Source organism: Mustela lutreola, chromosome 7 (assembly GCF_030435805.1).
Source record: "Mustela lutreola isolate mMusLut2 chromosome 7, mMusLut2.pri, whole genome shotgun sequence".
NCBI classification, from domain to species: Eukaryota; Metazoa; Chordata; class Mammalia; order Carnivora; family Mustelidae; genus Mustela; species Mustela lutreola.
Genome location: NC_081296.1, coordinates 139,618,221 through 139,643,427, shown reverse-complemented (window position 1 = coordinate 139,643,427; position 25,207 = coordinate 139,618,221). Strand labels below are relative to the sequence as shown.

The 25,207-nt window shown below is 51.2% G+C and overlaps 2 protein-coding genes across 15 annotated transcripts in view; one reads left to right on the top strand and one right to left on the bottom strand.

Annotated features, from left to right (window-relative positions):
- Nucleotides 1–13,116, top strand: part of PAPLN (papilin, proteoglycan like sulfated glycoprotein) — a 32,700-nt gene extending 19,584 nt beyond the window's left edge. For 2 of the 6 annotated variants that reach the window (XM_059182882.1, XM_059182881.1), the window contains 10 exons: nt 191–329; nt 1,357–1,798; nt 2,491–2,631; nt 2,782–2,906; nt 3,147–3,300; nt 3,810–3,947; nt 4,654–4,781; nt 4,882–4,990; nt 7,580–7,746; nt 11,029–13,116. In XM_059182882.1, the coding sequence (XP_059038865.1) occupies nt 191–329; nt 1,357–1,798; nt 2,491–2,631; nt 2,782–2,906; nt 3,147–3,300; nt 3,810–3,947; nt 4,654–4,781; nt 4,882–4,990; nt 7,580–7,746; nt 11,029–11,204 (1,719 nt within the window). In that variant the 3' untranslated portion in view covers nt 11,205–13,116. Of the gene's footprint in view, nt 1–190; nt 330–1,356; nt 1,799–2,490; nt 2,632–2,781; nt 2,907–3,146; nt 3,301–3,809; nt 3,948–4,468; nt 4,616–4,653; nt 4,782–4,881; nt 4,991–6,886; nt 7,557–7,579; nt 7,747–11,028 lie in introns of those variants that run through there. The other 4 variants (XM_059182883.1, XM_059182884.1, XR_009355842.1 and 1 more) reach the window with 4 other exon arrangements.
- A 128-nt stretch (nt 13,117–13,244) lies between these two features.
- NUMB (NUMB endocytic adaptor protein) overlaps nt 13,245–25,207 on the bottom strand; it is a 190,864-nt gene continuing 178,901 nt past the window's right edge. For 6 of the 9 annotated variants that reach the window (XM_059182889.1, XM_059182887.1, XM_059182891.1 and 3 more), the window contains 5 exons: nt 23,986–24,190; nt 21,448–21,741; nt 19,329–19,478; nt 16,219–16,365; nt 13,245–15,326 (listed from right to left, as the gene is read on the bottom strand). In XM_059182889.1, coding sequence (XP_059038872.1) covers nt 14,611–15,326; nt 16,219–16,365; nt 19,329–19,478; nt 21,448–21,741; nt 23,986–24,190 — 1,512 coding nt within the window. In that variant the 3' untranslated portion in view covers nt 13,245–14,610. The remainder of the gene's footprint in view (nt 15,327–16,218; nt 16,366–19,328; nt 19,479–21,447; nt 21,742–23,985; nt 24,191–25,207) is intronic. The other 3 variants (XM_059182893.1, XM_059182894.1, XM_059182886.1) reach the window with 2 other exon arrangements.

Here is a 25,207-nt window from a genome sequence, read left to right as displayed (position 1 = left end):
AGTGTGTGTATGTGTGTGCGCGTGTGCCTTTATTTGACCTTCCCCTGGCCTCTCATCTCCCTTGAGGCTCTGCATCAAGGGCTCAGAATTCTGTCCCTCTCTCTTCCTGTCCTCCTTCTCCAGGCAGCCTAGAGTCCCTAGCAAGAGCCAGACCTATCCCCAACATCCCAACTCTAGGCTTCCTCCCCAGGCCCCCAAGACCCACCAGCCCCGGGCTCAGCAGAATGAGCCCAGTGAGTGCCGGGGCTCCCAGTTTGGCTGTTGCTATGACAACGTGGCCTCTGCTGCTGGTCCTCTTGGGGAAGGTTGCCTGGGCCAGCCCAGCTACGGTGAGTGGGTGTCCCTCCATCCTTCCTGGTGATAGGCTCTGTCCCCCTCAGCCCCACACCTCCGCAGAGCCCCACCTGGAGTTTCCTCCTAGCTCAGTGATTCATTCATTTCTTCAGATATTTGCTGATCACTTACTAGGTGCCGGGTCAGAGAACAGTGCCACGTTGTTCCTGTTTCCCACAGTTTGCCCTTGAGACCACCTGCGGGCTTGTGAGAGTCGGGGAGAGCTGTAGGCAGGGCCCCCACAGAGAAGGAGGCTCATCCTCTCCCCGCCCCTGCCCCGTGGGGCTCCGCCCCCTCTAGAAGCAGAGGTGGAATGGTGGTCAGTGCCAGGAGGGACGGGGGTGTCCCCACCCGGCCTGGGATGAGCCCTGGAGGGAGGTCACTGAGGCTGGACCACAGACTATGTGGGCGGCACTGCCAGAGACTGTCACGGGGACTTCAAAAGCCAGATGGGCTGGTGGTCAGGGTCTGCAAGAGGCTGGGCCCCTGGGTGGGCTTCAAGCAGGAGCCAGCCATGGTCACGCAGAGAAGTGGAACGGGCTCTGCTGGGGAGGTGGGCGGGTGAAGCAGGCAGGTGGGGGCAGCTGCGGTGGGTTCGAGGCCAGTGAGGGGTCCAGGAGCAGAGGTGCGCCCGCACTGGGCGTCTTCACAGGTGCTCCTGGGAGCTGAGGGCTGGGTTCTCCTCGTGAGCTCAGCACGTCAAGGCCAAGCCCTTGGGCTGCTCGGTGCCTGCGCTCTGGTGCCCCGGGTCAGGCATGGGGAGGTGAGGGGCACGAGGGGGCCAGTCCAGGTTGTTCACGGCCCTGACCTTCTGGAGGGCTCTAGTTTTGTGGGTGGAGCCTAGTAGGTCTGGGCCTTGAGCAGTCTCTGCCCCCAGGGCCAGGTGAGGGTGTAGACATGTTCCATGAGCTGGGAAGGGCCTGGCTCCAAAGTCCAAGGCAGAGGGGATGGGGGGCCGTTGTCGGCGGGGCTCTGCTGGGCCGCGTCCACGGCTTGGTGACGCTCACCCTTCTGGCCCCTCAGCCTACCCTGTGCGGTGCCTGCTGCCCAGCGCGCACGGCTCCTGCGTGGACTGGGCGGCCCGCTGGTACTTCGTCCCCTCTGTGGGCCGGTGTAACCGGTTCTGGTACGGCGGGTGCCACGGCAACGGCAATAACTTCGCCTCCGAGGAGGAGTGCATGAGCCGCTGCCGGGGGCCTCCCGCCGGGGCCCGTGGACATGGTGCTGGCAGCGGTCCCGGGGGCCAGCACGAAGCCAGATGGCAGAGGACGGGGGCCACGGTCCAGACGAAGCCCTTGCCTTCCGGTGGCGTCTTGTGGCGAGACCGAGAGCCTGGGCCGAGGGAGGAGTCCCACGCGCAAGCCTTTGGAGAGCGGCCCTGGCGCGGGGAGCTGGAGCCCAGCGTCCCTGGCCTGGGTGGAGATGCGGGGCGACCAGCGCTGCCTTCCCGCAGCTCTTCCTACAGGTGAGCCCCCCCAACCCCTTCACCCTGAGGTCAGCAGGCCCCCCCCCCCCCCCCCCCAGTCCTCCAGACAGCCCTGCGGTCCTGTCGTTGCACACATGGGGAAGCTGCCTTGGGAGACAGGAGACCTGCCCGCAGATGGTGGTGCCATCTCGGTCAGACCTCGCTCCTACACCCCAGGCCTGTGTGGTCGGAAAAGCTTGCAGGTTCATGACCTCCAGCGAGTCCTCCAACTTCTCTAAGCCCCCCATTTCCTGACGTGTGAAATGGCGATGTTCTCTCAGGTTTACTGTGGGTTCCAGTCTTGGGACTGTGTCATGAGAGCTCTGGGGAGAGTAAAAACCAAATAAGTAAAACTTTACATCCCAAAGGGGTCAAGCATGTCGTTTAGTTCCCCACCCGGACCTGGCGTGAGGGATCTCTCCGGGCTCCTCCATGCCCTGGGCTTTGCGCCCACCCTGCAGCGGTCACAGGACCAGGCTGAGGTAGCAACGTCCAAGGGCATGTGGGGGGATGGAGAGGGGACATTCCCGAGGCCACTGGCTTCTGGAGCTTGGCCTCCCGGGAGATCCCCTGACCCCGACAGTGCTGGAGACAGGATGGATGCCAAGTCTCTGGGGTGGGAACTGATGGAGGGGAGCCCCCGGTCCCGCACTGAGGCCAGCAGCACGGGTCCTCCCCTCCGCCCTCCCCAGGGTCAGCTTGGCCGGCCAGGAGCCATCCCTGGTACAGGCGTCCCCGGGGCAGTTGGTGCAGCTCGTCTGCCAAGATGACGACGCCTCCCTGGAGCCCCATGGCCAGTGGCAGAAAGACGGGCAGCCCGTCTCCTCCGACAGGTGTGTGTGTGTGGCAGCCCCCGATGTCCCCTGGGGCAGGAGGGGGCAAGCAGGGCTCCAGTCCCCTCCGGGAGGAGCGCGGGGGGCCTCAGGCAGGTCGGGCTCGTTGTCGTCAGAAGCCAGAGCTCAGACCCCCGCCTCCTCACTCAGGCACAAGCTGCAGCCTGATGGCTCCCTGGTCATCCGTCCCCTGCGGGCAGAGGACGCTGGCATCTACAGCTGTGGTGGCAGCAGGCAGGATGGTGACTCTCCGAAGATCCAGCTTCGTGTCATAGGTCGGTCCTGTGTCCCTGCGCAGGGGATTTCCATGGGCCCCAGGCGGGAGGCCGTGGCCGGGAGGGCCCGTGCCTGGGTGCACCCGTGCCGGCAGGGACCCTGTGATCCAGTTGGGCCCAGGTGGAGGTCTCGCCCTTCGGGGCACTCTTTTTTCCACATGTCCCCGGCCAGCTTCATGGCCCTCCCCCTTCCTTCCGCCACATTCTCCGCATAGCTCACCTCCTCTGGCCTCCTGACAGGGGGTGATGTGGCCGTGCTGTCTGAGGCTGAGCCAAGGCACTTCCCTCGGACCAGGGACCCAGCTCAGGGCCACAGTCCTTGGGACTCCAGCCTAGTGGGGGACAGAAGGGGCCCAGGGGCCGTCTCCTCCTTGCAGCCTCGGCCCACGACCAGGTAACTCCAGCAGTGCCGTCCTGCTCTGGGTATACCCCACCTGGAGGCCCAGGGGTGATGGGGGTCTTCGTGGTGAAAGGAGGGGGCGGGTTGGGGCACCGGGGTCTGCTCAGTGAGGATGAGAGAAAGAGGGGGAGCCCTCCGCCCCTCCCCAAACAGGTGAGGGGGATCCAAGGCCCAGGACCCAGGGGCTGAGGGAGGGGAAGTGCACCAGGAACTAGAGGGTCTGCAAGGCCTTGAAGGACGTTTGTGGAAGGGTTGCAGAGGGCTGGAAGGCCCAAGTCAAGGACTGAGTAGCAGAGGTGCAGGGCAGGGAGGTGACAGTCAAGATTCTGGGGCAGGGGTGGGAGCAGGTGGCAGGGAAGGCAGGAGAGTCCCAGGTGGTTGTGGTGGCGTCCTGACCCGAATGAGGCAGCTGTCAGGAAGCTGAATCTGGAAGGAGAGAAGGGGGCCTCGGGCTTGTGCAAAGGGTCCCCCTGATGGCTGTGTGTGGGGGCTGTGTTCTGCAGGCTGCTTCTGGATAGGAACCAGCCCAGGGTGGTGGACGCCCAACCAGGCCAGCGGGCCCGGCTGACCTGCCGTGCTGAGGGCTTCCCGCCCCCCACCATTGAGTGGCAGAGAGATGGGCAGCCCCTCTCTTCCCCCAGGTTTGTGTTCAGCTCCACTCTTAGTCCTCCTGTCCCACCGCCAGCCCCTGACCCCGTGCAGACTGTGGGGGACGGAGTTGCCAGGCGCCACCTCTGTCAGTCCTGAGCAGGACCCAGTGGCTCATGAGAGATGCTGCGGGGCCGCAGTGCTCCTGGGGCCAACTGACATTTCGGTTTCTGGGTCTTTCCAGGGGTGAGTGGGCAGGAGTAATGGGCCAGCTAAGGAGGGGTGATGGCTGAGGGACAAAACGGAGACAGACCCATTTCTGGCTGTAATCACAACAGCTGACATGTACCCGTTATGAGCATGAGGCTTGTTCTCCATGGTCCCCTCTGCCCAAGAGCCACCCTGACGTAGGTGCGCTCCTGTCCCTGTTTTACACACGGGCACTTGCCACCACAAAGCTCCTCTAAGGGGCAGAACCAAGATTTGGGCCTACGGAATGAGTACAGCGAGAACCACAAACCCACACCGGAATTATTTTGTATCCAGAAGCTTGAATGGGTTTTTCTATTGCCAGGCTTCAAAGTCGGGCACCTCCAAGTGCATGAGAGTGCCAGCAGCTGGAGGACCTCAGGGCCCAAGGTCAGATGGCCCTTTGCTCAGACCCCACAGAATAGTAGGGTCCACTCGGCCTTCTGCAGGGAAAGGAAGACCCTGCCAGTCCCCTCGGGATGGAGCCACCTGACTATGCTTTGTCCCTAGACACCAGTTACAGCCTGATGGCTCTCTGGTCATCAGCCACGTGGCTATGGAAGATGGTGGCTTCTATGCCTGTGTTGCTTTCAACGGGCAGGACCGAGACCAGAGATGGGTCCAGCTCAGAGTTCTGGGTAAGGTGGCAGTCCTGGGCAGAAGGGTGAGTGGGGCTAGTGACGGCGCAGGTGGGCCAGGATTAGCGAGTGGCTGACCATGCTTCCTTCTTGGGCCTAGGGGAGCTGACCATCGAAGAGCTGCCCTCCACTATGATGGTGCCAGAGGGGGACACGGCCAGGCTGCTGTGTGTGGTGACAGGAGAAAGTGTGAACATCAGATGGTCCAGGTAAGGCTCTAGTCCACGCCGGCCTGGCCCTCAGACCCGCACCGAGGCTGTCCAGCCTGGGAGGTGGCCCAGCTTTCTGCAGGGATAGTGCGGTTCCCACCCTCATTCTTCAACTCCTGCCTCCGGTGGGGGGGCCGCAGCACCCTCTTCCTGACAGCGAGGCCCCGTAGGACCGGTCTCTCTTGGTTGGGCTATACCAGGGTTTCTCAACCGCGGCACTATTGATATTTCAGGCTGGATGATTTTTTCTCTAAGATTTTATTTGAGAGCGAGTGAGCGGGTATCTGAGTCTTTGGGGTGGAGGAGGAGAGGGAGAAGCAGACTCCCCGCTGAGCAGGAAGCTGGGTGTGGGGCTCGGGTGTGGGGCTCAGTCCCAGGAGCCCGGGATCATGACCTAAGCCAAAGGCGGCTGCTTAACCCAGGAGGCACCCCGGTGCCCCGACTGGATAATTCCTGATTGTCAGGGCTGTGTGTTGACTGTGAGGTGTTTGGCCCCATCCAGGCCATCTACCCACTAGATGCCAGCAGGACTCCCTCCCGTCACGACAAAGGACGAGGTCTAGAGACGTCTGATGTCCTCCGGGTGGCGCACTCTCCCCCTGGGGTTGAGAACCCTGGGCTAGACTCAGTTTTGGAGACTTCAGGGGTGTTTTACTCCACGTTAGTTTCTCTTTTATTCATTCCCTCAGCAAACTTTTTTTTGCCCCCCTCCTCCTCGCCATGTGTCAGGAATCGCCCAGGCTCTGGGGCTCTTGGTGTGCTCTGAGCCCCCCAGACACCCCCAGGAAGGAGAGGGCCCAGGGCCCGCTGAGCTCCAGAGATCGGCCCTCAGTGCCATCTGTGCCCGGAGGACGGGGCTGCCTCCTCTCTGGAGCCATCAAGGAAGAGGGGGTCACACACGTGACTTTGTCTGGGCCCTGAAGGCAGAGGAGGGGAAGGCTGTTCCTGAACAAGCCTCAGAGTGGGTGTTGGCGATGATGTCAGGCTCGGAAGGGGCCGGGAGCCTCTGTAGGCTTCGAGAAGCTGTGCTCCATGCAAGCCTGCCCTGACCGGGTCTGGCCTCCGCTGATTCTAGCAGGCCTGTATCTTCTTCTTTGCTTCTGTTTGGTCTTCCTAGCAGCAAACATGTCCAGGATTCCCCTCTTCAGAGCAAAATGAAAGATACCCTGCTCTGACCCCCATGTCCCCGCAGACTCTGGCCTCTTCTGGAGTCTCCCCATCACAGCACGGCTCTCCACCTGCTCACCTCCCGACTCCCAGCGGCTCACATCACCCCGGCTTCAGGGACACTGCCCTGTCCCTACATCCTCTGGACGAATCTCAGCCTCCACGTGACCTGCTCTTCCGCTGACCGCGTGCACTTTCCGACTTGCTCCCTCTCCTCAGCTCCGGGAAACTCCTGTCCTCTGGCCTTCGTCCTCTGTCTTTGGTTGCTGCTTCCATTTTCCTGGCTGGCTCATCTCACACCAATCCCTCAGAGGCTGGTGCACCTCAGGGGCTGTCCATGGTTCTTGATCTAACTTCACCTTGGATAACCTTTTTGGCACGTGGCTTTCTGGGTCTAGACCCCAAATCCATCGCCTCCTGGTTATCTCACAGGCACCCGAAATGCAAAATAGTGGAAAAGAGCCTTCACCATTCAGCCCTCTTCCCCACTCCGGATCTCCCCGTGGTGGAGAGACGCCGCTATTACCCAGTAACCCAAGCCCCGAACCTGTCTTCCTTCATCTCTTTGCCCCCCACCTCACAAATCAGACCCTCCCCCATGTGTGCACGTCTGCTGTGGCCACTTCCCGGCTCTCTGCTTTCAGGTTTGTCCTTGACCCAGGAAGCAGCCTTTCCAAGAACAGATACTTGGTCCCTCCTGCTTAGCTCACACCCACCCATTCCCCGCAGGGTCCAGGCCAAAGTCCGGTCTAGGCTGTGCCCACCTCCCTCCCTGCTCTGACCATGGCCGCCCCTTGAGCTCGTGAGTCCCCTTGTTCTCCCTTTCACCAGCCCGCTGCTCCTCCTCCTCCTCAGGTCAGGGCTCGGCTGGGTCATCCTCAGGGAAGACCCCCTAAACACCTGTACCCTAGTGCAGTGCCCTCAAGACAGGGAGTGCTTATGTCCCTCACTGAGCACAGGGCCTGGCCTCATGGCTGCTTAAAAGAACTTTAAAAAAAAAAAATTATTTGAGAGAGAGAGAAAGATCACAAGGAGGCAGAGAGGCAGGCAGGGAGAGAGGAGGAAGCAGGTTTCCTGCTGAGCAGAAAGCCTGATCCCAGGACCCTGAGACCATGACCTGAGCCGAAGGCAGAGGCTTAAGCTAACTGGGCCACCCACATGCCCCTTAAAAGACCTTTGCTGATGAAAAGAGAGAGCAGGGTTCCTTTGTGGATCAAGAGGCAGGTTCACAGTAACTTAGATCAGCATGCTCCGTTAGAGTGAGTTCACCTCACTTTTGAGTGACTTTGCTTTGAGAATGTTCTTTTTGGCACCCTGACCCATCGGTTTCTTGAGGTGAGGGTCATCTGTCCACAACGACTACCTCCTCCCTTTGTCCCCTCCTGGGCCCTGGCCGGCTCTTCCGCGTCCTCTCCCCCCCAGGAATGGACTGCCGGTGAGGGCCGACGGGCATCGCGTCTACCAGTCCCCAGATGGGACCCTGCTGATCCACAACCTGCAGGCCAGAGACGAGGGCTCGTACACGTGCAGCGCCTACCGCGGAAGCCAGGCAGTGAGCCGCAGCACGGATGTGAGGGTGGTCCCGCCGGGTAAGGGACTTACCCCAGGGACTTGCTCGTTCCTGAGAGCTGGGTTTGTGCTGCACGGGGCGGGGAGGGCAGGCTCTGCGGCCTGGGGGACCCTAGCAAGGGTCCTGGCTCACTCTGCCAGTTCCTGGGAGCGTCACCTGTGGCAAGGGGGAAGGAGATAGTGCAGAGGGAGGCATCTGGTAACAACAGGTGATGTCAAATATCACTTAGACTTACTGATTCCGAGAACATAGGATTGACTGGAATTTCATTATAGTACTTAAGGCAGAGAGGCTGTTAAATGCGTCCATTCTAATCAGCGCGGCAAAAAATGGTCCTAAGATTGAAAAGTGCCTTTATGGCTCTCTGACCATGTAACCCAGAAAGGGCAGGGATTAGTGTCCCCATCTTACAAATGAGGCAGATATCCAGAGACCGTATGTGGCGTTTCTGTAAGCCATAGAGCCTATGAGGGGCTAAGCTGGGACTAGACCCTAGTCCTCATATTTAATATTCATTTCCTTAAATGATTATAACAGTAACTGGCAGAATTTTACTTGCATTATTCAGCAGTTTGTGTTCTCCAGCTCTTGCTCAGAGTTGCATATTAGTGAACCTAAGGCCCATGTTGTAAAGTGGTATCACACCACTAAGAAAAAAATGCTGCTCCACCTGTACAATGACACACAGTGCTGAGACACCATCAATGCAGATGCAGTCCAGTTTGAGAGGTGTTAAATGGGAAATCAGCACATCTCAAAATCAGTACAGTAGACTGTGGCTTAATGTTGGATTCACAAGGGCTGTAAAGTTAAGTCAGAGGGCCAGGGGAAGGCCTGCCCTCTGCCTAGCCTGCCCTTCATGGGTCCTTGGTCTGGACCCACGGACGGACCAGCAGGGCAGAGCCCCAGGCTGAGCCGCCAGCTCTCATGAGGCCTGAAGCGGACTTTTCAGGAGCGCCCCCCACCCCTTTCTGAGGCTGCTGTGCTGCAGGTGGGGAGTGGCCAGTGCTAGAGGCTGAAAGTCCGCGGTAGAAACGTTGCTCAGTGAATCAGACTGACATGCAGGCTTCCAGTGTCTGAGCTGCTTAGGACAGCCCCTGGGACAGCGCTAGGTGCTCAGGTTTGGTGACGGAGTGCAGGGGCGCAGGAAGGCCTGACATTCACTAAAGTGCTAGACCGCCGGGGCCGGTTTTCTCTCCTCCCTGCCCAGCAGATTGATCTCTTGTCTACAAACCAACCAGACCTAACGAGACCTGAGACGAGCTGGAATGCAGACTAGTGTGAGAAAGAGCTGTCCGAGGACCCAAGTGTTCGTGTTTGTGACTCACTGCAGACACGTCTACATGGGAAATTATCATCAGAAACCCATCTGACAGCAAAGTCTGGTGGGCGCCTGCTGATGTGTGGTCACACGCCGCAGTGTCCGGCTTGGGCCGCCTCCTGGACACGACACCGTTCTCCTGCCCTCTGCTGGGGGAGTGTTGCTCCTCTATTTTGCGGGCACCTTTCTTGACTAGAAGCTGTCTTGCCCCTCTCTCTGTATTCATTTTGTTGATTATGCTTTCTGTAGGGTCTCACTGCTTGACGCCGCCTCCCTGTGCCTGATCCGTGGTCTGGTGGCATTCTGGAATTAGTGTGAGCGGGCCTTGAGTTAGTCACGTTAGTCACGCTCTGGTTAAGGGACACGCTTCTGTTGAGGATTTCTCAACCTTCTTGCCTAAAAGACGGGAGTGAGAAACAGAAAACACCAGAGGGATAAAACATAGAGGCTCCTTCCTTTTCTGAAGGAGAGGGAATGGGGCTAGCACAGCATGGTTCAGCACTCAAATTCTAGCCACAGTCACTGTGTGCCCAAGGAGCTGTTCCCGTCTCCACTCAGGCAGAGAACTGGAGTCACTAGCCCAAAGTCACCCGCTGGGAAGCAGGAAAGCCAGGACGGAGCTCAGCGGTCTGGCTCCAGAGCTGGTGTGTTTCCTCACCATGCTGGGCGCCGACCCTCGGGCCCTTGACAGGCCCCAGGGCTGCAACTGCTGAGAGCAAGTCGATACCAAAGTTACTGATTTTTTTTTTTAATGTATAAATGGCTTGATATTTATATTAACGTGGGTACGACTGACTCCTGAGGAACGTCTGTGCAGTCAAATCCACGTAGAACTTCGACCCCCCAAAACTTTACTAACAGCCTGTTGACTAAAGCCCTACTGGTAAGTTAGTACAGACTGTATCTGTATTACATACTGTATCCCCAGCAAAGTAAGCTAGACGAATGTTAAGAAAATCCTAAGGAAAATACACTTAGAGTATTGTACAGTATTTAGTGGGGAAAAAAACCATGGATCCGTTAAACCCGTTGTTTAAAGGCGGGCTTAGTGCTCTCATTATACTGATAGCCCAGATCTGTCTAGAATCAGGTACTGAGACCACCCAGGCATGATCTTCTTGTATTCCGGGAGAAAGGAGGGGGAGAGGAGATGAAGATCAGCCCATGAGGTCTGACTTTAGGGAAGGTGCTATTCAGGCCTAACCCAGCTGAGTCAGAAGAGCCCCTTCCAGAAAGAAAAGGGAAATTAACCAGATGAGGCCACTTCGGTCCCAAGATGAAGCAGTGGGATAAAAACTCAAAATTTTTTTTTTTCTTTCACTTACTCTGAGATCAAGAGTCCCTTGCTCTACAGCCCTAGCTTGCCAGGTGCCTCTCTCCCAAGGGTTTTTAAGACACCGAAGCTCCTAGCACATTCGGAGGGGGCGGCAATGTTAGAGCCAAGGCTCCTAAGGCTGTTCTCTTCATCACCTTGCCTAAGAGCTCGCTGGCTCTCTCTGGGGGAAGTGGGAGAACTGGGAAGATGGGGAACGAGGGGAGATAAACGGGCTGCAGAAGCCACAAACCCTTTGAGGTTAGAAGGAATCAGCAACGAGAGAAAGGAGACAGCTCTAGTCCAACTCAGTTCTACTTAGGTCGGGTGCCCCTCCTTTCCTTGCCAATCCAAGAGTGAAGGCAATCGTCATCCAGCTCTGCAGGTCGCAAGCTCAAGGGCAGGGAGTTAACTTCGAGGGATGAGTCATCACGTGGAGTCAAGGTTTGAGAGTCTGTCCTGGGCTGAGGCTGCAGGACCCCCGCCTGTCCCGTGAGGCCGACGGCCGGGGGCTGCACGGAGGTGTTAAAGAGTACAGAGCCACTGTGCTTTTTGGAAACCTGGCGCTCCTACTGTTGCTTTCCTTTTAAGGCAAAGAAAGGGCAGGTGGGAACTTTCAGCCTCCACAGCTTCCTTACCCCGTTCTCCCCCGTTGCTTCCTTCCGCAGCGCTGCCCGGCCAGTCCGGGGCCCTCGGCAGGGAGTGTGTGGACCAGCCCGAGCTCGCCAACTGTGATCTGATCCTGAAGGCCCAGCTCTGCGGCAACGAGTATTACTCCAGCTTCTGCTGCGCCAGCTGCTCCCGCTCCCAGCCTCCCGCTCAGCCTGTCTGGCAGCAGGGATGAAGGCTGGCCGCGGGCCCGGTCCCGAAGCAACTCTCGGCCTGTGGCCTCCGGCTGGCAAAGGGATCTGTCTTTTAGAGAAGGGGCCCTTTCAGGCCGCCCCGCGGGGCTAGCACCCACCTCGCACTCCGCCACCACAGGCAGCTGTCAAGAGGCATCTGCTTGGAGAAGGCCACCCTTTCCGGCCTCCTCCCTCATTTCTGTTACGCAGGATCCGTTCACTGGGTTCTAAAGCAAGTTACCAGGGTTCTCAATTCATTGAAAGCTGGGTGGGGAGGTGTGGAAGGGTTTCGAAGTTACCATGTATCTCCCGGGCACACTAAGTCCTGCCGGGTCAGGCCATTTCCCTTTGCTAGAACGCCCTCGCACGTCGGGTCAGACAGCGGGTCCACTGCTCCGGTCGCGCTCACCCTTCCGGGCGGGCAGCTTCAACCTCCCATGAGGACAGTCAGTGGCACGCCCGTGAGCGCTCCTGCCGAGTGCAGCACGGCACGGGGATGGGGTGAAGGAGCAGCAGCTGGTGCCGTCAGCATGGCCGAACTGGGGGAGCAGCGCCTTCCTTTCCTCCGGAGGCTGACGCGCAGAGCCTGGCTGTGAGGGTCCCCTCACCCTGCATCGAGCTGACCCGCTCTGCACAGTGACCAGCGGGGAGCCTCTCCTCCCGCAGCAGGAATCTGTGAGGCAGAATCAGACCATTCAAAACTGGCACCGGCAGGACAGGGGAGAGAAGAAGGGGAAGGCCACGTATGAACAATGAAGTAGTTTCAGAAATGGCTGCAGGTGGCAGAAGTCGCCTCCATCTCAGAACCTCCCGTTCCTCGCTGCTGCTAGACAAGAGGCCTGCATTCTACACATCCTCCAGAGGACCAGCTGAACCTGACAGGTTATTCTGGGACATAGGATAGGCAGGCATTACGGGGAAAGCTGACTTATTACCACCACACTGGCTGGAAAAGAGAAACTGCATTATGGGGGAGTGACACTTCTTGGTCTACCTCTCAGTTAATACAGGAAACGTGGATTAGGGGCAGAGGCATTTTTTTCCTTCCCACTTAAAAAAATACAGAGGAGGATCCCCTTTCATTTACCATGGCTAGTTTTGCTATACAAACTGGAAACTGAGGGCTACTTTCTTGGACTCCCCAGTTCTCCCCAACTGGCAACATCATTCAGAAGGGAAGTTCGAGGGTAGCTCTTCTCAGAACTAGTCAGAGTACTGGGCTAAGGTTATAGCAAAGAGTAACACTAACAAGCTGGACCAGTGGTTCTCAACCCTCTTCCACATTGGGAGCTTTTATTTTTGGTTAAAAAAAAAAACAACAACACTGAACTTGGGGGTCCCCCCACCACCACTCTGATTTATTGGCCTGGAGTAGGGGCCAGGGTGAGGATTTTAAAAGCTCCTCAGGTGATTATAGTATGTATCCAAGGTTCACCACTCCAGCAGGGCCTTTCAGGTGAACCTTGTTCCAGGGTATTTTCTGACGACTAGGCTGGGGGTGGGGAGGGTGGGGCTGAGATTCTGTACCTCTACTCAGCTCCTAGGTTCAGTCCATGCTCCTGTTTCAGACCACAATCTGAGCAGCAAGAGTCTGACATCAGAGATATGCTTAGATCAACCAAAGCCTAAAGTATAAACACAAAAGTGAATTTTAAGAATGTTCCAGTCCTGATGGGCAAAACAGATGAAGGGGATTAATCTAGAGGTACAATCTTCCAGTTAGGAGTCACGGAGAGGAAAAGTCTAGCGCAGGGAATATGGTCAATACTGTAACAGCATGTGTGGTGACAGATGGTGACCACTTAGTGAGCACTGTGCAATGTACGGACTGTTGGATTGGTATGTTGTACACCTGAAACTAACACTGTGTGCCAATTACACTTCAATAAAACAAGTACACTAGTCCCAATACAAGATCTTCCAGCTATGAAACCAGAGTTCTGTAGCAGCCGCCGAACAGCAGAACAGACCAAAAAGAAATAAAAGGCAACATATTTGCTGATAAAGAAAAGGGGAAAGACCAGCCCATCATGGGCAAAAGCTTCTACCACGAACATTTATTTTTGTTAAAGCAGATTATAAATTCTCATCAGTACAAATATATATAACTTACATTTGATTGTAAGGCCAACGTTCAAAAGTAAAAATGAGATGGGATCTCATGTTGTTACCAGAGGTCAAGAGGCCGCAGCTGGCAACGGATGCTCTGCTCACCACAGGTTTGGGGGGGCGGGGGACAGACGCGCGGCTAATGAAACTACAATCTCCGTCCCCACGGAACTCCTGGGGACAAAACGTAAAGGACAAAACAAAACCCACCAAGACCCACATGACAAACCAACACAGTAACCTGCGCTCCTGTCAATGGACGTGATTATGTCATTGTCACCTTAGTGTTAAGTAGAGGACTAACATAAACTGCAGCAGTACGGAAAAGAAAAGACATATTCTCTATAGAGTGTACTTAGATTGAGTCCATTAAAATAATGACATTAGAATTTCATCACAGGTTCAAAACCAGGACAATACTGCTCTTTCATTTCTTTAAAACTACAACCTAGTGACTGTATTGGTCATATGCATGATTGTTGCTGCAATGTGCTACTTACAATGAATGATACCAAGTAAGCTAGGATCCCATCTGTACCTCCCAACCTTTCCTCTCTCCGCTTCGATAGGCATCACTGATAAATCAATCTTATGTACAATTTCTTACAGCTAACCCTTTTACCTTTGGCAAGATTAATTACAACTCATACAACTTTTTAATATTGAGAACTATTTAAAATATTCTAAATGCATAAAAATAAAGATTTTGGCTTTTTTTTGATATATATTTATAATATTTATTCTTATTCAAAGTGGAAGCTCAACTTTGCCCCTAAAATATAGCTCTGTTGGGCAGCTGCTGATGTGCCCTCCTGGGAATTCTGGCGGCACAGCCTGCCTCTCATCCCCAGCCCAAGCACAGGCCACCATGTTCTTGACCTGACAGGCCAGCACTGAGAGGCGGCACGTGAATGGCCTGAAAAACAAAGGGAGACTGTTTTGCTTCCCGTTGTGTTTTATATTCCAGTAAATGTGCTTTGAATACAAATTCCTGTTCAGATACTTCTGCCTCTCTGTTGCCAGAGATTTGTAAGGGGCTGAGGGAGAAAGAAGGGGACAGAGGGCAACATTTCTTTGACTTCTTTAGCCTAACTGCAAGACAACTCTTCTCTAGGAATGTTTTTTCCATTTTTTTAAAAAATCACCTTTCCTAGCACACTCTGCCTGGACATGCTCCTTGGGACCTTTGGGATTAGTGAAAAGTATACTGATTGGGAACACAAAGTTCCCTTTGCTCCTTTGACCTCTGCCCCTGCCCTTGCCTAAGTACAGACAAAATACGTAAGCCATAGAGACAACTTAAAGTTCAATTTCAAACGTCTTCTGTAAATCGCTGGAGAAAGGATTGGTAGGAGAGGGGTTAGTACGCTGCTTGGACTTGCTTTCTAATGCAGCCCACTGGGCTTCAAAAGGATCCACTGGGCAGGTGCCCGCAGGAACCTCTGTGTGCTTATCTCCCGAGGCCAACCTGCCATCGTCTACACCATTGAAAGCTGCAGAACCGTTGAGATGCTGAGCAGGCGGCTTAAAGAAGGGACTGGCAGTAGCACCGCTCGTCTCATACTGAGGGAATGTCTGCTGCTTGACCAGGCTGGGAGACTGATGGGGGTGGGTAGCCTGAGGGTGGCCTGCAGTGCCAAACACGTTGGCTACCATCTGGGAGGGAGTGATGCCCACCACAGGCACATTAGGGGCTGGATAGGGCATCCCATTGGCCACAGGATAGGACTGGGCAGGGATAAAGGCTGGCTGCAGGGGTGGGACCACACCCACTGGCACAGGCTGAGAGGCCAGGAATGCATGCCCTTGGAAAGGCGGCGCCGGCTGGGTCATGGCAGTGGGTGGAGGAGGCTGGAGAACTGGCTGCAGTGCAGCGGCGGAGGCCTGGGGCTGCTGAGCCCGGACGCTCTTGGACACCTCTTCTAGCCAGCGGTCAGCTTCAGAGGGTGTGCGTCTGTGACCAGCCTGGAAGAGACCTGGAGATGCAGCACCAGAAGATTGACCCCACTCGGTCCCTGGGAACAAACACGATGGAGAGAGACAAAAGAATCAATCTTTAGGGGCTTCTTTCCTTACCTGGTAACCTTGGTTACTTGACTAATCCTAACATGTGGACACTTCGTGGTTCTGGTCCGCGGGAGAAAAGTCTCTTCAACCAGCTGAGGAGGTATTGTTTTAGGACAAAGGGAACGTGTCAGACCATGCTGCTGTCTCAGCCATGCGGAGGAGCTGTCTAGATGGGGCTCGACTGCATGCGACGAAGGCAACCGGCCGGCATCAGAAACCCTTTCCTACTGCTGTACTGTACTGCATGGTACAGAGACCAGCTTGCAGATGCTCTACAGGGCCCAAGGCGATTCATCTTCTGCTCTAACAGAATAAAAATAACCAGGGACTTGGCCATATGCCTCATGGCCCCTGTCTCACTTCCAGACACATGTTATCCTTCAGGTGAACTGCCTTCATTACTATTTAAAAATTGTTCTTAAAAAAAAAAATTTGTTCTGATTTTATAGTTAACAAATGTTCACTATAGGAAAACTGGGAAGTACAGAAAAGCAAAAATGAAGTACTTTTGGCAGCCCTTTCTGTAGGCCTGCCACCATAGGAAGTGGGGTTCCCAACTGCTACAGCATGTCCACACATACCCAAATTCAGTGGCTGCCTCGGGGTAGGGCACAGGAATCTGTATTTTATGAAAGCTCTAGGGGTTGGCTCTATTTCGTAGCCCTAAGAACTACTGAATCTAATCTCTTGAGTTTATCTCCTTCGCCATCTATTTCTGGAGGGATCATACTGTTCCTTAAAGGATTCCGCCCTGGTTCCCACTCAGGTAAGTAGCTGATTCCTGAATAGGCGTCACTCATCTGATCCCAGAATCCTCACCACCACCCATGGCCACCTTACCCGAATGTGTGGCTGCAATTCCCTTGTTAGCAGCATCAGGGGCATGGGCCCAAGGGTTGGTTTCACGCACAGGCATTGCTACGGGTGCTAGAGCGGTATGGGCTGGCTTAGCAGCAAGCACATGGAAGGCTGAGTCAGTGCCATTAGCTACAATGGGAGCAGACAACATCGATGGAGTTAATTCATGCAGGGTGGATGGGCGACCCCCGGGAGCTGGGTCAGTCAGGCCAATGTGCAATACTGATGGAACAGACAAGACAGAAAAGTTGATGTTGCGATAACCATGCCATCTTGCAATGGATACACAAACCTTTTGGCGAAGAGGGAATTAGAAGTTGTAATTAAGATAGCTGCACTGGGAGCACCTGGGTGGCTCAGTGGGCTAAGCCTCTGCCTTCCGCTCAGGTCATGATCTCAGGGTCCTGGGATCGAGTCCCGCATTGGGCTCTCTGCTCAGGAGGGGGCCTGCTTCCCCTCCCCTCTGCCTGCCTCTCTGCCTACTTGTGATCTCTGTCAAATAAATAAATAAAATCTTTAAAAAAAATAAAAATAAAATAAAATAGCTACACTGATTAAAAAAAAAAAAAAGAAAGAAAAAGAAAAAGAAGTCAAATGACCGTTCTAGGAAAATATGTGTACAGGGGAGAGGAAATGAAACCTAGAAAAACAATTTCCAATTAAGCTGAACAAAGCTGCTTTGTCTAACAAGCAGCAAAAATCTATTCCAGATATAGCTTGGCCTTTGGTATAATGATGTAGATAAAGCATTTCCTTCTCCTACCACTCTTCCAAAAGTTCAAATGATGCCAACAATAACAATGGGTTAAATATAATGATCCCTTATGATCATTAATATACTTCATTAACATTACTTGAGAATGCATCATCCTATCTAATTCTCTCAAAAACCCCCTAAGTCTCGTATACTCACGCTATAAACGAGAAATCAAACTTGGTATATGTTTTCATTTGGTTAATAAATTTGTAATTCTCTACAGAATTAATCTCATCTCTCTTTTTTGAAGATTTTCCCCCTCAGTAATGTTCATAATTTCTCAAAGTACTATTATTCTTTTTTTTGTGTGTGTGTATGACAGCAATTATTTATTGAATATAATAATTTTCAAAGTACTATTATTCTTTCCTCTCTCTTTATTAAAATCTCTTAACCTTTGCTCCTTTACTCCAGATATCTTTTCCAAGAGTGTCTGTTCCTTAACCCAGCTATCGTATTTAGTACAGAGCAGACAAGCAGGCACTGTTCCCTGCTCTTTGCTTTTAATCACTTCCTCTTTAAGACCAGGCAACCATGCTTACAGCACTGGTACTATTTACCCCAGGGCTTGTCTGAAAGACTAGCTCATCCATACATAGACCGGTAGTTTCTGAAAGGGAAAGGACTATGTTCTATTCAGTTCTGTATATCCCACTGTAAACAGGCACAGAGGCAGCAGAATGTAACAGGTAGGATATTCAGAGACCTCGGTTTGAATCCTGGCTTTGCAATCTGGGCAATTTACACAATCTCTCTGAGCCTCATTTTCCTTATCTGTAATGCTTACCTCAAAGGGTTGTTGTGGAGATTAAATGAGGTGAGAAAATGCATGAGTCCTTACCAAGATGTGGCAGCCACAGTGCTAATAAGCGCTCAACAAATTGTGCCTACTATAGGTATTATAAATATTTGTTATATGAAATGAAAAGCCATTTGGTGTGCATGACTATAATGAACTTTTTTCTTTCTTTTTGTTATTAAAAAGAGACTCTGAAGGAAAGCATGTAGTAGCTTCCTCTGGTAGGAACAGGGTACTGTCTCCAACAGCAAAACTTCTGGGGGCACCTGGGTGGCTCTGTGGGTTAAAGCCTCTGCCTTCAGCAGAGGGTCATGGTCTCAGGGTCCTGGGATCGAGGCCTGCGTAGGGTTCTCTGCTCAGCAGGGAGCCTGCTTCTCCCTCTCTCTCTTTGCCTGCCTCTCTGCCTACTTGTGATCTGTCAAATAAATAAATGAAATCTTAAAACAAACAAACAAACAAAAAAAACTTCTGAGCTCTTTCTCAAAAGAAATAAAGAAATGGTGATTATAAGAGCTCAAATTCTAAAAGTCTGTAATTTAAATTATATATAGACTCTCTGTGGACTTCAGAGTCAAAACCAGCTATTAACTCGGCATCTATGAAAACAACTTTTAGTAACTCTTCAATGCCTTTACAAAGGCAAATTTTAGGACACTTGTTATAGAAGATGAACTAAAGAGCCAGAAGAAGTGCCTTTTTCTTTAACAGCCTCTTGTGACAGGAGGAAGATGAGGTTAGTCCAGGGCTTCTCAGCCTTGGCACCACTGACCATTTGGGCCAGATGACTGATTCCTTGTCACGAGGGCAGCTATCAGGCGCACTGAAGGATGTTTAGTACCATCCTCAGCCTCTGTGCAGATGACAGTAGCAACCACCCCTTCCAGGCTGTCACACCCAAAAATGTCCCCAGTGAATGCCAAATCTTCCCTGAAGGGAGTAAGTTCGCCCCAGGTTGAGAACTACTCTGCTAAGAACACATTCGCTGTGCGGCGCCTGAGTGGCTCAGTTGGTTAAGCGTCTGCCTTCTGCTCGGCTCAAGATCCCGGGGTTCTGGGACTGAGCCCCGCATCAGGCTTCTTGCTCAGCAGGGAGCCTGCTTCTCCATGTGCTGCCACTCCCCCTGCTTGTGCTCTCTGACAAATAAATAAAATCTTAAAAAAATTTTTTTGAAAAAAAGGTATACACTGGAACCAACTCTGATGACTGCTGCTTCTAGAGCTAGCTGGAAACTCTCTTAATGGTTAAGTGGCAAATAAAGCAGGGTGTGGGGGACTACAAAAGCTCGTAACAGAAGGGGATCAAAGATGATAGGTACATGCAGAATGATGAATGCAGACATTTTAGGAAACAGGACTGGGACAGAGAACAAAGACATTGTGGAACAGGGAAATTAAGGCATCTGAGCCATCATCAGACAGGGAAATTAATGGGTCTGACCAGCTCTTGGGAAGCTCAGGGTGCCAACCAACAGTCAGTGAGCTGTGCCATAGAAGTACAAGCTTCAAGGAGAAATGAGCGGGCCAAGAGGGTACCAACCTTGAAAGGCAGGAGACTGCGGTGCTATCCCGGTCCCTGGTTTGGTCATTGGGGCAGATGAGAAGGGATCCTCGGAGGGTGTGCTGAAGGCATTGGTGATCTGTGAGCACAGGGAGCTGATACTCTCTGCCTCTCCTTCTACTTCTGGCACTGCAAGGCAAACAAAAAATGGCTCCAGACAGGAAAACTGAATAATTCTAAAATAAAACAGTATGATACTAGGTGGCATTTTTATAACGCATCCCTTATTTGTGAAAGAAAAATCTCAACTGTCAAGTGGGACTATAAAAACAGCTTTAAAAAGTGATATAAAGGGGCGCCTGGGTGGCTCAGTGGGTTAAAGCCTCTGCCTTCGGCTCGGGTCATGGTCTCAGGGTCGGGGAATCGAGTTCCGCATCGGGCTCTCTGCTCTCTGCTTGGCGGGGAGCCTGCTTCCCCCGCTTCTCTGCCTGCCTCTCTGCCTACTTGTGATCTTTGTCTGTCAAATAAATAAATAAAATCTTCAAAAAATGTGATCTAAAATGTCAACCATTCATGTACTAAGGACTACCCCCCTCCCTGCCAATCCCCAGACTTCTTTATATCCTTTCCCGTGTGAAACTACTTAGAACTTGGTGTTCTCTTTTTCTGCCGGTTAGATCTTTCTGGAAGACATCTCTAACCTGTTTGTCTCCCAACTAGTTCCCAAAGTCTGGGTATAGTTCTGGAGCCACTTAGAAACTTTATCAGGAAATGGGTTAAAGTCAGGGGCAGCAGTGCAGCTCTTTTTCTCTTTAAGAAGCTACGACCATGTCATCACACTTTTCTCCAAAGTTGCAAGTATAAGGGCACCTGGCTGGCTCAGTCGGTTAAATGTCCAACTCTTGGTTTCAGCTCATGATCTCAGGGATGTGAGACTGAGCCCTGCATCAGGCTCCATGCTGGGCGTGGAACCTGCTTAAGATTCTCTCTCTCCTTCTCTCTTTAACCCCTTCTCCCACCTCCCCACCCCCTGCTCTAAAAACAAAAACAAAAAACACCAAAGAAGCAAGTATATGAGCTGTGATAACATGAAAAAGCAAACTGGGGTCCAGGACTCCAGAGGCTTTGTTCTTAATAATGACTCTGGGATACTTCTGCATCACTGGGGAAGCTGATAGTATGTGAACCTTTCTTTCACTCAGCTATGAAAAAGAAGAATGCTTTTTGTTTCCCATCTGCTCCAGAGGAGAACTGAAGACGAGGTCCTGAAAGCATCTGGAGTTTCTGTGTTTACAGAAGCTGAGAGCTGGAAAGACCCTCAGTAATCATCTAGTCCAACTGCTGGGTAGGTCTAGTTTTAACAGTCAAAAAACTGAACTCTCTGAACTTCTACATATCACCAGCGGGAGTGTCCCAGGGAAACACACCTTCCTTATGTCCTGTTATGGCACTGGCTCAACATGTCTCAGAGCAAAGTTAGAAAGAGCCCAAAAAAGCACTGACCAGATCTGACACTTTAGCTCCGGATCTTATGATGAGGATAGAGCTACCAGGGCTGGCTCAGCTGTACAGGGGCCACACAAAGGCCTGTGTGGCAGTTCTGAAAGGTAATGGATATGTGTGAGCAAGCCCACTGTCTCTGATGAACAACAGATTTTCGATTTAAACAGGAAACCCGTTTAGAGTTTCCTCTGTATGGAGCCAATGAGCCACAAAGACAATGAGCACTTATCCATTTCTCCTGGTACATCTGACAGTAATACCATTTGAAGAGATGTGTTTCCAAAGCCTTTTAAATTAACTCTCTGTTGGGTCCCAAATGGTAGAATAAGAACGGAAACTCGAGACCCTTGATGTTTGGAAGTAGGCTGGCTGAGAGGCAGTATGCTTCCACCAGGACAAACTGCAAGCCTTGCAGCTCGGTCCACGAACTCCCATCATGGCTCTGTCACCTATTTGTTGAAGAGAAATGAACAATTCACGTTCCCCTGCATGAACCTTAGTAGTCTCTTAGGGGTAACGACACAAGATACATATAACCAGCAAGCAGCCTCAGAGTGAGAGGGGTGGCTAGCCCGACGGGATTAGTGTCTCCGCCGGAAGTGATGAGAACGCTTCTGTGCTGGAGCACCCGTGAGTCAGGCAGATGCTGCATTACCTGCATTTTTTATGGGGAAATCAGTCTTCCTCTGCATAGTGGAAGGCAACTCGTTGATGCGCAGGGAGAGCTGGCGTTTAAAGGGTGACATCTTCTGGCTAAGAGCAGGAAATCCTCGGAAAGAGCCTTGGCGAGCAAGTTGTTCAATGGGTGCGTGCCGGCGCGGGATGGCATGAGGATTGTTCGTCTCCAGGGAGGCTGTGGCATCTGAAGTGGGAGAGGCGGGAGAGGACGGGGACGGGGCAGCATTGCCAGGGGCCACTGACGAGCCAGCAACTGTCTTATCTGTTTCAGCTCAAGAAAGTCAAGAGAAAGAGGACCTTAGCAGTCTTCCAATAATTCCAGCTTATACAGTGGAGGAACTCCAAACCCTCCTAGGTCCTTTTACCCAACTCCTTCCCAATGTGTCTCTTAAAGGACAGGTTAAAAGCAGCGCTCAGATCTCCTACAGCTCAGACAAATAAAAGGTTTAATATCCTACTACACGTCATGGCATACCTACTAAGACACAAATATTAGATCTTTGATTCTCATGCAGGGATTCATAACTTAAGACTTGAAGACTGGGGCACCTGGGTGGCTCAGTGGGTTAAGGCCTCTGCCTTCGGCTCAGGTCATGATCCCAGGGTCCTGGGATCGAGCCCCACGTAGGGCTCTCTGCTCATTGGGGAGCCTGCTTCCTCCTCTCTCTCTGCCTGCCTCTCTGCCTACTTATGATCTCTGTCAAATAAATAAATAAAACCTTAAAAAAAAAAACAAAAAAGACTTGAAGACTGACCAAGATTTAAAACAAAACAAAACAAAACAACCTAACACCTGTGAACTCCTATGTGAGGTCCTTTAAAGAATGATGATTCATAGTTTTCAATGCTTGTTCACTTGCTTTTTGGGGGAGAGAGGACGCTGGGAGTGCCAGGGACAGAAAGGTCCAAGCAAGTGTTAGTTAGATTAGATATTAAAGAATGTCATAAAGCAGTCTTTTTAAAATCATAAATAATGTGCATCTGTGGCTCATCAGAATAAAAGCATACAGGAGTAAAATTTTAAACTGGATTACACCTAAATACATAACCATCTCTACGTGAGCACCAGCTGAGTCCCATTCTGGTGGTGGTAAATCTCTGTCCGCCTCTGCCCGTAATCTTCTAGATGCTACGACTCAACCACTTCAGCAGGTGCTACGTGTACTGAGGAGGAGTATTTGGTGTTATTAAAGAATATGCTCCCAGTCTGAAAAACCACTGAAGCCCACTAAATAATAACTATACATACTAAATTTTCTGTTAAGAATAGCATGGTGTTTTTTATTCTTTGGTATCTGGTGCAAATGTAATGTTTATAAGACATTTTTAAAAATCATAATCAAGAATTTCAAATAAAATATATATATATTTTCTGGCTTAAGAATTAGAGTTGTTTGAGTCAGTAGTAGACTAATGATATTCTCTAAAATGGCTGGTTTAGAACTAAAAGGATAGAGTAAAAAATGAGCAAGTTTATATTAATGTAATATTTAAACTGAATGGTTTAATTCCAAAACATTCCTCGTCGGTTTCAACTCTAGCTGTACACAAGAATGCGCAGCATTTTTCCTAAGCCCTATCATTTAGTTCTACAATACACTCAAACCTGACTTTGGACAACAGACTCCTGAATAACTTGCACAGGCATTTCTGCTATGCTGCCATGTGTACCTGAAAAAAATTCACCAACTCTGCAAAAATCACACACTAAAGTTAACAGAGGCTTTCGGAAGAAGATAAGTTAGCTTCTCAAAATCTATGGACTTTTTTCACTAAAGTTCTAAAACATGGCTATCATCTAATACGAAATGCACGGCTGTGAACTCTCTGTCCGCCCTGCACCCAGCATCACCATCGGCAGGCCTCTTGCAGCCTGAACCTGGAAACTGCACTTCCTCCTTCAAGATGTAGGTCGTTGGTAGCATTTGCTTCTCAGAGAGATCAGATGCATCAGAATAAGAAGTCTGTTCTAGGATGTGGATTTCCCCAATTTTGTTTTTAAACAGCGTGGGTAACAGAAGGTTTAAAAAACTTTTTTAGAGTTATAGTACTGATAACTACAAATTAGCCTGAACCACAAATAAGTCTGTTTGTACACAAGGCAAAATGTTAGGGACTCCAGCTTAAAATTATAATTTAATATATAATTTAATGTATCACTGTGGCAAATTAAATGAATAATCATCCTAAGTAATGCTTATGATACTTCATTGTAGTGGGCACTATGCTTCTGTGAGCAGCCCCTGAGACCTCCTTATCGGCCAGGCTCCCTCAATGTAGCTTCTTCAAATGTCCTCTCAGCCTCCTCCCCAGCTTCCGGTAATGGAAACAGTAAACACCTCAGAAGCCACAAAACAAGCCACTCTAATGGAAAGGCCTTTGTTTAGGTTTTCAGCTTTGTTCTGAAGGTTTTCATATATTACTAAGAGTTCTCGCTGACTGTGAGAAAGCTTACCCCTGCGAGCTTCCAAATGTTAACTTGTATAAATGCAAATTGTAGCAGAACTGGCTGTACCTTTCTTGGCGTCTTGGATTTGTTTCATAATCTCCTCTCTTTCTGCTTGTTCGGTGGCTGTTGTAACGCGGAATGATCCTTCTCTTGTAAAAGTGGTCCGACTGGCATCAAAAGTAGCAGTCACTCCACATTCCTTCTCCCGCTTCTGCTTCCGTTCTAAACAGGCCGCGAAAGCACAGCCTACTGCATGACTCAATCTTTCACCCTGTACGTAACAGAAGGTTTAAAAAACTTTTTTAGAGTTACAGTACCAACAACTACAAATTAGCCTGGACCACAAATAAGTCTACTTTTCACACATGGCAAAATATTGGAAACTCCAGCTTATTAACATACCAATATGGCAAATTAAATGAATAAATCATCTCAGGTCATGTTTATGATACTTTACTGTGGTGGGCACTGTGCTTTTGTGTGTTGCCCCAGGGACCTCCTTATCAGTCAGGCCCCCTCTGTCACTCATGTTAGCTCTGGCCATCAGCTTAGGAGACACTACTTAAGGTCTAAAGCCCTAAGTCCTGACACAAATCCTGCATTTGCCATTTAGGGGAACAGTGGTAATAGGTACCAAGCATTTCTAAGAAACTACTGGAAAGGCAGGGTAAGTTTCAGGAGGCTAAACAGACTGTCAACAGGATGGAAACTTAAAACTTTGGCTAACTAAATACAACTCCAGAGATGACTCAGGAATTATGAAAAGGAAAGCTTAGCTTTCTCAGTTTTCCCTTTCCAAATGCTCCCTCCCTAAGCACCCTTCCCCATTCTAGGCCCTCATCACTTGGATGCTTTCCCCCTTACCTTCCCTATCTTCCGGCTCTCTCTTACCTCAACTCTCCCTCCCACCCACACACAGGCAGAAGTTAAAGGAGGATTTCGTCCACACTACCTACTTATAAAGGAATTAAATAAATAAAATTGATTTGTTTGTGTGTGGGAAGAGAGGAGAGCTTATACAAACTAAATATTGTTTTAAAGATAAACTGGATAACCTAGAGTAAATTTAATAAATGCAATGGATTATTTTTATCAGGGTTATCTGTATTTTAAACCACATATCTAATTGTGGAATAAAAAAATAGAGATGATACAGTAACTGCTGGTATCACTAACAGTGAAAAAAGGTATTTGAGAACAGGGAACCCTCTGTGGAATTTTCAAAATCACACAGTATAGGCAGCTTCTCCTACATTTGGTTCTGAGCAACTTCCTGCATTTTATATGC